This window comes from Danio aesculapii, chromosome 1 (assembly GCF_903798145.1).
Source record: "Danio aesculapii chromosome 1, fDanAes4.1, whole genome shotgun sequence".
Taxonomy (NCBI): domain Eukaryota; kingdom Metazoa; phylum Chordata; class Actinopteri; order Cypriniformes; family Danionidae; genus Danio; species Danio aesculapii.
The window spans coordinates 21,401,485-21,414,274 of NC_079435.1; the positions used below are offsets into that span (position 1 = coordinate 21,401,485).

Genomic DNA, 12,790 nt, shown 5'->3' on the forward strand with positions numbered 1-12,790 from the left:
GGTTCGTGTTACATTCGATGACTGCCAAACAAACTTTCCAGCCAAAATGACCGATATTCAGTGCAGATGTGCTCCGCGTGGGTTTGTGCATTTATTTTTAAATCACATTAGTCTACACCTCGCCTTATCAGATCAGTTTTTTTATCTTGCCACAGAGGTACTTAAAGGTTTAATGTCCTCACATACGGGGCACCGGCATTGGCTCTATTAAACTCTTTGTAGTAGTTAATCGTGTTATCTGTCATGGCCGAATCACAGTTGCCAAGCAATTTTTGAGTGTAATCAAGCTAACTTGAACGCGATTTCCATCTTAACAGAACATGTGCATTGAGTTATGCGCTGAAGGCAGGGGAAGAGATAAACAAACTGATCATTATTGCATTATTATCACGCATCAGTCAGATTGAAACGTGACTGCGAGCATTTGTGGTGTCTCAGAAGAGCAGTCAGCTTGTTTCCACAGATATTACCTTACAACGAATGAATCCTGGTCAAACACAATGAGAGGAAATTTCATTAACGGCATTAAAAAAAAAGAAGGGACTTCAAATAGCAACAGGTGGCTAATTGATAGAGCAAAGGAATGTGTAAGGTAAAACACAGCCATGGCGGCAGCTGACCATGACAAGTGAAAATGATTATATCCATTCAAGCAAACAGAGAGAAGATGCTTCGGACAAACCCACGCTCTAGATGTGACAGCTTAATTAATAGCACTGCCTATTCAAGCTTCCATTATCAGATCTAACATCTCTTTCCAATAACCGTTATGGTGCTCTCACATACACAATGCAAATCGAGGCGCATAATTTGTAAATTACACTTTAATGCAACTTCAGAAAATCTTTCCCTCTGTAGCCCGGGTCACACAGTTCTTATGAGGTTTTGTCAGCACATCTGTTTCCATGGCAACTGTATGAAGTCTTAAAGAGGGCTGTTAGGAGCAATTGTAGGGAGTAATTTTTATGCATTATATATATTTTATGACTGATGGTTACCGCACATGCTTGCTGGCAGGCTGATTATAACAAAACATTTAACATTGGGTCAGCCAATCAATTTCACTCACTGAATTTAAACACACACAACTGTTTAATTTTTAGACGTTAAGAAAACATTTCAGCTAGGTCTGTAGATTTTTTCACCAGTCTCACCACAAATGTGATAAATTGTGTGTGTGTTTTACTTGTTTGAGGTGTTTAATATTTATCATCAAACATTAAATGATCATGTAATAAACTGCATAATAAATGCACAATTCACCCCAAAAACTAACATTTACACACATTTAAATCACTGAGGTGATTTTAGAAACTTATGAGTGCTTTTTCCCGTTAAACAAGACATTTTCAAGAAATTTATAAACCTCTTGTAGCCTTTGACATCCATTATAGGAAAATAATACAATGGATGTTTCGATCCACCTATTTTATGCACTTTAAAAATTGATTGACGGAAATGTCAAGATGCACATCAATTTTGAAAATGCACAATAAAAAACGGATGCACATAACTGAGTAGGACTTTTTATCAAATAAGAAAATATGCATAAAAACTGATGGAAACATTTTAACCGAACAAATTCCAGTATGCGCATTAAAAAAGGTCATGTGATTTTGTTTAGTTCACGTGATTGTAAAAATGTGTGTGAATGGACAAACCAGCAAGCTGAACACATTGTAAAACATCTGAGATGTAATTTTGGTCATTCAATTTTGGACAAATTGTTTTATTGTTTCCTGTATCGATTTTTTTTTCAGTCTTTTCAGGTAAGTAATTCAAAATATAACTGTGAGTTGCTCTTTTTAAGAGATTGTCGTGGTTGTTGAAGCTACTCAATCATATTGACAGGAGCAGAAATATTCAGATTCAAACTGAAGTGTCAGAAAACATGCAATAGGCTACCATAAAAGGCGTGAATTCTACACAGTTTGCAACCTTAAAGGGCTCCACAGACTATTCAAATAAAATGGTCTTTTGTGTGAGCATTTTAGTGACTTTTCCACAAGCAACAATATATAGACCGTTATAGATGATACTACCGTTTACAAACTATGCTCTGAGGCGCAAGTCATTAATTAAATAAGGAAAAGATTCACGCAGCTTCTCCTACTGCAGCAAATTTCATTTTTACTGTTGATATTTGGCACCAGTTAATCAGGAAGTGACGATTTTGTTCTCGGACTCATTGGATGGAAACGCTGCTTTATTCACTTTCTTTCACAACACTTTCTTTCTTATGCAATCTTTCATGCAATATTCCAGTTTTGCGCATAAAGTTAATTCGCATTTTTGGATGGAAACATAGCTAATGGCTACCAGTTCTCACCATCTTCTTTTGTGTTTAAGGTTATAAAGTCAAGCAGACTTGGAACAAGTGGAGGATGTGTAAATGATGGCAGAATATACATGTTTGGCTGACCTATTCCTATTGATGCAACTACATGTCTAAGAAATGAAAACCCATCTGACAAATTGTGTGAACTAATACTAATATTCCCATAATTTGCTATCCATTCTAACTGATCTAATAGTAAATGTTTCATCTGGTTTTACTTTTATTCCTTAATGAACTTTGCACAATCCATAACAACATTCAATGCATCTTAAAATTGTTGAGGTTTGCTCAATCCTACCTTCTGTTAAAGGGGTTCTCTCCATTAATGACATGCGTGCTCTCTGGGCCGGTGAGGAAGCTGATTTGCTGATAGAAGGACTGGGCGGCTTGCTGTGGGCTTGCGGGTTGGTTCTGGCTGATGATGTCGATGGGGTCAGGAGAGCCACGGCAGAAGGGTTGAGTCTGACATGAGCTCTGAAGGCAACAGTCTGGATCCATACAGTCCACCAGGCCATCTGGACACACAGACACACACATAACTTAACAAAGCGCATAAAAATTACGAGGTGCTACGTGTTAAAGAGTCTTACATTATATCCTGTCTGCTGTTCTATAGTGTGAGAGAAGTGAAATGTCTTTAAGTCTATGCTTGAAACACCGTCCACCCATTTGTTCTGTCACCTTTGGGGTCAAAGACATGACAGCAATATCCTCTCCTGCTTCTTTTACATTGTCTTGCCTCTATCAGTAAACACCTGGTTAATGCTTTGTGTGGAAATGTGATCTGATCTCCCACAGGTAAGTGCCATAAACCTCTGCCATCCATCTCAGCTAGTTTATAAAAAGCCCTGTGTACATCTGGCACGTCGTCACAGGGGGGTTGTAAAAGAACACATGTGCAAACACACACGCACACGCAAACACACGCTTGTGTTGCGCTAATCAGTATGAGGCCAATTCTTTTTTTACAGCACCCTGAGCTGACACCGCTCTGGTAAGATCGAGACAGAGTGTCTGACTGTTTGTTTTGCCTTACGAGTGTCCCGGCACCCCCTGCCAAAAGCACCACGCAACTTCATGTGAGATCTGGACCTCTCGTAACTCTCACACTGCTTCAAATCCGGTCCGCAAAGGCCAAAGTCAACAAGCACATGAAAAGGTTCCTCAAGAGAGAGCAAAATCTGTTAACATAGCTTGCTGAGGTCACACAAAACAGAGGTCATGTAATGGGATCTTTGGACATGTATATGTATTTAAGGAGAAATGTATTTCTTTTTTTTATTTGTTTATGTACAGAACTTTACGCCCTCATCTTTTTTACAGTACCTCTCTGTAATGGCTATTCAAAAGGAGCCAGATTCAAAGAAACCTGCAATACGTGGCACGATTACTGTACGGCTGAGAATATATCATAACCTTACTGTATATTTTTCTTTCCGCTTTGGAAAAACTTCAAAGCCTTTTGTCAGGCTTCCAGAGGACTGTAAATCCTCCAGATTTATGATGTTACAGACCGCATTATCTCCAACTAGAAAAATAATCTCCTCAAATACTCTGGAATTGTGCTGTGTTTAGAAGTTCACATATTCACCTCTGTGGAGAAGATTTCTTGGCTTTCGCGTAGACGAAACCTCATACCGGACTTTCGAACCTCACATGTCCCAAAAAGTTCTATTTCTAAACACACACGCCCTGAATGCAGCATCAGTGGAGAAGGATTTACAGCTGCTGGCCCCGTGAGCAGGCCTGTCATTTTTGTTAAATGTAAGCAAAGAGAGATGCTCTGTTATTCAGAGTCGGTCTCCCCTGATATCTGTCAAGACAAGAAGAAGGACCTCCAGACACTAAGCTAAACTCGAGTTTTAGATTTACTCGTCTGTGGTTTTAGGGTCATGCCTTAATGTGCTACATTCTGATAGGCTGAAGGATGTATGACAACAGATGAGAAACACAATGTCACTGTGTCAAATCATGTCTACTTCTGTAGTATATTCAGGGTCCATATACATTTTTACTACTTTTACTACTGATTTTTCCATGACTTACAAGTAATTTTCTCGACCTAATTTTTCATGCGATGTTTACAAATGCGTGGTAAAATAAAACCAAAGCATGTTCAAATTTATTACAGAATATAGTAAAACACGCAAAAATCTATTTAATTTCAATTTATATTTATATCTTTGTAAAATTGATTTAGATAATGCTTACACCCACTAATAATGTGAAAGTATGTGATTGGCCAAGGACAGAAAAGAAGTTAATAACCTATATTCAAGTATACAGATATCTGTTTTCCATGACTTTTCCAAAGCTTCGTGGGTTTTTCTCTTTTTCCAAAACTTTTCAAGGCCTGGAAAATGCCATGTCAAAATTCCATGACTTTTCCTGGTTTTCCATGACCGTATGAACCCTGTATATTGCAATCATTAAACCATTTCTGACCCAAGTAGTTTATCCAAATTCTTAGCTTTCATACTACAATAGACAAATCATTACTTTCCTAAAATGAACAGCTATTACAAAGTGTTTTATCTTTCCACAACAAAACACTGCACTGAAGTTAAAATTGACAAAACTAACACTGATCACATGTGAACAACATGGTGGATGTAGTACAGTGGTCCCTTGTTATTCTAAGTTACATTCTAAAAATAACCCACAATAGTCGAAATCTGTGTAATCAGCTTTTTTTTTTTTTTTTTTTACAATTATTATAGATGTTTTAAGGCTGTAAAACCCCTCTCTACACACTTTATACACTTTTCTCAGACAGGAATTACCATTTTTACACATTTCTCTCTTGCTTAAACACTCTCAAAGTTCAAACCTTCTTAGAAAAATAAGTCCAGTATTATAGAATGAAACCAAAGATCAAAACCATTTGATCTTCATTTATTTATTCTGAAATGGCGCACTACAGCCGCGTAACTTCTACCTTTCTTTAGCATGTCCAGAATTTCAAGTTTTTGTGTGATGGTTAGCATCTTCCTCTGCCTTTTGGGTGCTAAAACAGGTGCCTTTGAAGGTGAAGAACGTTTTATCAACATTGTGGGGAGAAAACTTGCAAATACGGCACTTCAGAGTTACACTGCTAGCAATTGAAAATGTCAATTTGGCAAGCTTGAATGCATTCTGTACTGTACAGGAGACACGGCACGAAGAGGATTGATTGACAATGCTCTACAGCCAGTCAGGACGCAGAACACAATGCGCAAATCAGGAATGCACGGTTGAAAAAAAGCATGTCAAATTGCATAAAAAAAATGTGCAAAACTGCGAGGCCGCAAAAACTAAACCGTGTTATAGCGAGGGACCACTGTACATCTAAATTTCATTCATACTTTTCATTAAGTGAATAGTGAAGTGAGTTTAAAACTAAATGTATTGTACGATCTTTTAAGTACCTGTAACAACTTTAGAGTATGTTTTTAGGACATCCATAACAACATTAGTGCAGTACAGACCTGTTTAAGCTTATCATGACTTGGTTTCAGAATTAAATTAGCACATTTTACCATTTTCGACCTGATAATCGCTGACAAATATTCATATGGTATTAACATACACTTTCCGATATGCACTTTTGTGCAACTGAAATTTTAAACCATTCATGCGTCCAGTCACCGGTGACCTCACCTCCTTCATTATCCTTGCCATCTGCGCAGAGCGTCTCCATAGCAACGTCACAGCCAGCCCCTCTCCAGCCTGGTTGGCAGACACAATGCCAGCCATTCTGATCCAGCGTGCAGCGGCCATTACTGTTGCACAGACCTGGGCATCCCTCTGTTGAGACAGACAGAGCCGTCATACACAAGCATGGACGGGCATGCATTTTCATATTTATGACAACATTCTCTCTTTTGTTGGCATTAATAATCATATGTGGCAAGAGGTCATAATGTGCCTTTGACTTGTCAAACACAAATGGTAAATCCAAACAGAGATACACTTAGATCGTCGTGAATGAAAGTAAAGTTTAAAGGTGAACACAGACTGACGCTAGACTTGAAACAGGCCTAGTGAGATGCACAGAGGCTGTAGATTCACATGGACGTAACGGATGCTCTCTCGACACAACCAATCGATTTAAAAAGGATGGCATAAATTTGTGAAAAAACTCAAGGTGAGGCCGGAAAGAAAAAAAAAAGGAACAGACCGAGGAACCCAAATGAAAATTTATTAAAGAAAATTAATTAAAAGAAAGGAAATTGAATTTAGGAGGAGAGATCAAAGGAAGGAGAAGAAGGAGGTGAGAGACTAATAAATCAGCAGCGGCATCCATGTGAAGCCACGGCACACATAGAATCCCAGTGGCATAAAGTATAGGGTGGACGTCTGAGCTGGCGAGAGAGTGTGTGCCTCCAGCACTATACTTTCTGCCCAGGTCACATTCCGCCGGACGGAATCAGAGGAAAGCGAGAGAGGCCAGGCGGAGGGAAGGGGAGGATTGTGGGAGAAGCTAGGCTAACAGACACCAGGGGTCAGGCTGCGGGATGCATGGAGACAGGACCCACAGGATTCCCAAACAAAACTCAACAGGTGTGTGTGTTTGTCAGTAATTGTGTGCGTGTATGCGTGTGTGGCTTGTTCAAGACAAACAATGATGAATTTGGCAGATATAAAAGGACAACAATAAATACAGTGAGGAGACTAGAACATAGACACGCTGACATCGTGCTTCAAGACAAAAAAAGTGAAAGAGGAGGGAGAAATAAAGCAAGATAGAAGGAAAGAAAGACACAGAGAGACATCGGAGTGATTGCTTGTGACAGTCTCCCTGGGGCTTTGGTATGCATTACCTTTAAATCCTATCCTCTCTCCTATTATGGGGCCGGGAGGGAGGAAAAATCGGGAAAGAAAATGAACAAAAAAAATCTGAGCACTTGAGTCCAAGTGAAGGACGATTCAAAACACAAAAAGGAAAGAGAGATAGAAAGGAAGCAAATGACCATAAAGAGGAGGTGGAAGGGAAAGAGGGGCTTTGAGAAGGAGAAAGGCGAGATGTTGAAAGAGGAGTGGGAGCTGTTTTGACTTTGGCCGACTCCGTCTGGAGGATTGCCACGGTGTGTATATTGTGCTACTCGGCGCACGAACAAATACCATTCTGAGAAACGTCTGCTTAGTATTGTATGAGTGCGACAAAAGCAACATGGAATGTGATAAAACAAGTGAGAAACATGTTCAGAGCATATTTATGTTTGGAGTAAACGTATCAAAGTAAGCCTGTAAGAGTTTTAAGTAACGCTTAAAAAAAAAAAAACCTTGTTAGAGTTCTTGGCATTTTGATGCACCATATGCCAGTTTTCGAGTCTGGAATCACACTTGGCTTAGCACTGATTTAGCCCTGTGAAATCATTTCCAAAAACACCTCAGTAACAGTAAACAAGAATCTGCTAGTATCTCTTTTCCTGATCTCCATTTACACCGCCAGCTCGTAGTTCATTACAAAATAAACATGGCTGATCGTCATTTGCATGCAGGTTTTGTGGAGCTCTGTCTGCTTTCGGAATGAACTCGACTCTGGGACACTGAGGAAATGCTAAACTACAGATGTGGTGATTTAGTCGGGACGGGCTTGGGGGGAAGGGTATGGTTCTGCAGAAGTTGGAACATTAGCCAAGGAGAGCGCTGAGGACATTGGATTGGATTTCTGACAGTCCAAAAAAAGAAGCCAATGAAGAATCACAATAATAGCAGACACGCAGAGGGGAGAGAGAGAGAGAAGAGGTTATTAATGCGCCATAAAAATGTCATAAAGACCTCAATCCGGGACACAAGAGCTCAAGGGAGAGAGAAAGAGAGAGAGGAAAAAGAAGAAAAGACACAGTACCTTGGACATACGTCTCCGGGTGAGCTTTACGGGGAGCAAGAAGAAGAAGGAGGAGAAAGAGGACATTAAAAAAAGGTGTGAAAAGAGAAACAGAAGCATACAGAATCCAAGAGCTTTCATAGCACTGCTGGAATACAGTCATTTCTCTCAAACCACAGAGTAGACAAACAGTATAAACATAACGCCCGATTGTATGGCTGTTATCAGTGGTTATCAGCTTATTCATATGGGCCAGTAGGGGCCTTCTGTGCCTACTGGTAGGCTCAGAAGGATGTCATCATCCATCCACATGGCTAATCAGATATACTAATAGAGAAGACTCTAGATCCAGATCTGTTTTTACATTACTGTGACGGTTGAGTTTAGGGTTGGGATAGGGGTAGACGTTAATAAAATACAATTAATGGGAAATTTAATAAATAATTTTCATGGTTAATACATTAATAACAGGGTATATGCCTGGTTATGCCTTAAGATATATTTAATACCTTTTAAAGACTTTTTAAAGACCTTCTCTGAATATTTTAAGACCTAATCGCAACTTCAAGCTCTTATCAGTATCAAACCTTTAACTTAATAAACAGTTGTTAATAAACAGTTGTTAATAAACAGTTGTTAATAAACAGTTGTAGTTAAATAAATCAATGAAGCACAACCATGCAACAGAACTCAGATAAGCCCGGAAGAAACAAAGCTTGAAAGAATAAATGACATGCTTGTTTTTAGCGTCAACAAGGAGTACGCAAACTTACATTTTCCCATTTTGCCATCTGTTACGCTCTATGGTCTCGCTACATATGGTGAGCGTCACATCACCTTCCCATTATTTTTCGCAAATTACGTGACATCATCGGATGGAGGAGCTTGGCCGGACGTGCCCCAGCCCGAACCAATCACATGGATTGAGCAAGCCATTGTTAATATTAGGTGGAAAATAAATATATTTATGCTTTTTTTGGAGTCAAACACTTTGGACAATGCTTGAACAAAATTTAAGACCTGGTAAAACTGCAATTAAGACTTTTTATTACCTTTTAAGGGCCCTACTTTTCATATAATTCTCATACTTTTTAAGACCCCACGGACACCCTGAATAAAATACAATTAATGAGAAATTTAATAAATAATATAAATAATTCTCATGGTTAATCAGCTTTACTAATAGAGAAGACTCTAGGTCCAGATCTGTTTTTACATGACTGTGACAGTTGGGTTTAGGGTTAGGGTGGGGGTAGACGTTAATAAAATACAATTAATGGGAAATTTAATAAATAATTTTCATGGTTAATTAGCTATACTAATAGAGAAGACTCCAGATCTGTTTTTACATTACTGTGATTGTTGGGTTTAAGGTTGGGGTAGGGGTAGACAATAACAAAAAACAATTCATGGGAAATTTAATAAATGATATAAATAATTCTCGTTAACTTCCGGCCACAGTCGTATGTGATCTACAGCTGATTAACCATGTGGATGGATGATAACAGCCTTCTGAGCCAACTAGTAGGTGTAGAAGGCCCTTACTGGCCCATTTCTATCAGCTGATAACCCCTGATAATGCCTATTCAATCGAAATAACATTCAAATCGGCTGAACATAGTAGGTGCACCAGCATGGTAAATCACAACACTAAAGTAATAAGGAATTTGAAAAATATTAGAAGTTCTGTATATAGCTAATAAGAAAAAGAAACTGATATTTAACAATATTAATAATAATCACAAATAAATTTTCACCCAAGTGTCACCATATAAAGACTATTCTTTTAGTCTTTCAGTTCAAATCTCGACTAGCAATTACTTCAATGTAAATCCTACAGCAGGTGTTTTTAGTGTACACCTTTACAAAAACATGTAATAAAGCAATATTAGCCCACTTTGAAGTCTCTCAAAAGCCCAACAGTACCTTCCACAATCCTCTGCGACACTATTTATGAAACAAAAGAAAAAAACAACACTCAGAAAAGGACTCACTCTTCCTGTTCAAAATTCAGCGAGCGCTCCAGTAAATCAGTTTTCAAAAGCATGACACTATTGCTCATAATGCATAAAGTAAACAGAACGGGCATCCTGGGATTTACAGTACCGTTGGAAAAGCAGAGCGAGCAGGGCCTCAAATGCTAATTGGAAATTGCATCCTGATGATTGACATGTGGGCCAAAAATCCCGCTGTATGTTTGCTATTTCACGTTTCACATTGTCATCACATCAGCTCTATTATCCTTGAGCCCCTTGGTGTGTGAGTGAAATATTATATGGCCCAGAGTGGGGGGGTGGGAGTGTGTGTACTGTATGGATAAGCTCTGAATCATCCACATGTGTGTACGACAGCAATCATCTCCTTCCTGTGGCTAAATGAAATGATTTCTGACAAGGCTTTGGGAGAAACCCTGTGTGGCGTGTCATAACATTACATATGCTAAGTCACATCGAATCATTCGAAATAAAAAGGTCACCTTTTAATACAAGCATAACAACGCTGTTATGCTGAGGCTTCATTAGCTGGATTATGTTCTTAAGGAAGATACTCTTACGTGTGAATGGAGGATGAGTGTGTGTGGTTGAGACTGATTGAGAGCTTGTATGTGTGTGAGAGTGAATGAGCGTGCTGATTAAATTCCTCGGGTGTCTCGTTTTCCACACACTCACTGTTTTGTCTGGGAGATCCAGAACTTAGACGGAGCTGCGTATGTATAGCAGAATACACAGCGGCTTATGAAAACTCAAGTTAACGCATGCTCCGAGCTGGAAACTTGCCAGTGAGGGCAGCCAATTACTGGCTAATTACAACAAACTTTTGTTCATTTACATTGATGGTCCTGAGGGGAGATACACAGAGAGGAAGTGAAGGAGAGATGGAGGGAAAAAAGGCAATCATCCCTTTATGGACATCAATGCTTCATTATTTACGTGCACATTCAAAGAGCTCTGATTAAAGTGACATTAATCTGGAAACAATTATACATCACGTCCAGCGTGGTTCAATCACCGTTCTTCCAAAGAGAAAACAAGAGCGAGCGCCTATATTAATTTCCATTATTCTAATTGCTATGCAAAGCCACATGGTGGTATACATGCCCCCACAGCTGTGGGTATAGCCAGTGTGACATAGGGGCAAACATGTGTTTTAATCATGCTCATGGGCACCTCAAGCCATCCCACAGAACCAATCAAACGTTAGCAATGTGTCAGCCCTGTACCTGCCCGCCAGCCGCCCCGACACTGAAATGACAGGATAGCACACACCACCACCTCCTCCATCCGCGCAATTTGACAGACTGTAAGCCTGATTCCTGTTCTCCTTCCTCAGCCGGCTTGGATTAATGTGCTGTGAAAGGGCGTTTCATTAATTAGTGATTGAGATGATAAAGCGTGGAGAATGATTTGTAGATGTACAGTGTGTGCTGTGTTTTTGCTTTAACCCTCCATCTATCTGACATGGGTTGATGGGAGGGGAGAATTGAGGGCGTTGAGGATCAGGATGATGTAGTTGTGTGTTGGCTTGCGTGTGTGGCTGTAGGGTGCGCTATTGATTTCTTAGTCTATATATGCGCACGTGTTTGTCTGTGTGGGGGGTGTAAAATAAATAGAGGTTTTGAAGGACAGCTGCTTCAGTGTTGCATAAAAGGAAGCTGCTTGATTTTTGACTATGCAAGGTACTTTTTTTAGCAATATATTTATAATAACGTGAGTGTAAAGCAAAAGAAAAAAATCTGTTAAACAGCTGGCCATAGCTTGTGATTTACTACTGTTTTTCCTCTTTATTTATGTTTTCAAATTGCATTTTGGTACTGTGATCTTTGCTCTGACAGCTTGTTAATGTTGAAACTGGTAAACTGTTGTAAGCTAGTGGTGGGCAAAGCGAGACTTCATGAACCACTGAAACAGTTGAAGCAAATGTGTCGAAGCTTCGGAACGTTTCGAAACTCATCTCTACAGTGACACTCAGTGGTCATTTTTTATGTATTACTCTATAGCAGGGGTGCCCAAACTCGGTCCTGGAGGGACGGTGTCCTGCAAAGTTTAGTTGCAGCCCCATTGAGACGCATGGGATAACCAATCAAGCTGTTATGGGCTTTCTGGAAACATCCTTGCAGGTGTGTTGAGGCAAGTTGAGGCTAAAATCTGCAGGACACCGGCCCTCTAGGACCGAGTTTGGACACCACTGCTCTATAGCTTCAGCAAAAAAAAAAAACAGTTAAGCAAATTGAGGTATTAAACCCTACGTTGTAGAAGATTTCAAGTGATTTAGTGGAGCGGTGAGAGTTCCTGACTAGCATGCAGAGATAATGGGTTCGAATCCAGGGAGAATCAGCTATAGATTTTAGTTTTTAAATGTTCTGTTCTTGTAAAGTGTTTTGTTTTAACATTGGTCTGACATCCGAAGGAAAACTTTGTGAATAAATATGTCTTGTTTTGGTCAAAAAGTAACATTAATAAAATACATCAAGTCATAATTTCAGAGTATTTGTACAAGCTGGGATTCGAGCTCGGGCTATTTGCAGCACAGTTACTCTTTGCACACTAGGCATGGGCCGGTATAAGATTCTGATGGTATGATAACCTTGGATAAAAATATCAGGGTTTTACGGTATTGCAATTACTGTTTTAAATATCTTT

The 12,790-nt window shown here is 39.4% G+C and overlaps 1 protein-coding gene across 1 annotated transcript in view; it reads right to left on the reverse strand.

Annotated features, from left to right (window-relative positions):
- Nucleotides 1-12,790, reverse strand: part of tenm3 (teneurin transmembrane protein 3) — a 217,033-nt gene that overhangs the window by 50,915 nt on the left and 153,328 nt on the right. Inside the window, 4 exon segments of the mRNA XM_056457389.1 lie at nucleotides 2,637-2,853; nucleotides 5,978-6,124; nucleotides 7,141-7,161; nucleotides 8,172-8,195. Of these exon segments, the coding sequence (XP_056313364.1) occupies nucleotides 2,637-2,853; nucleotides 5,978-6,124; nucleotides 7,141-7,161; nucleotides 8,172-8,195 (409 nt within the window).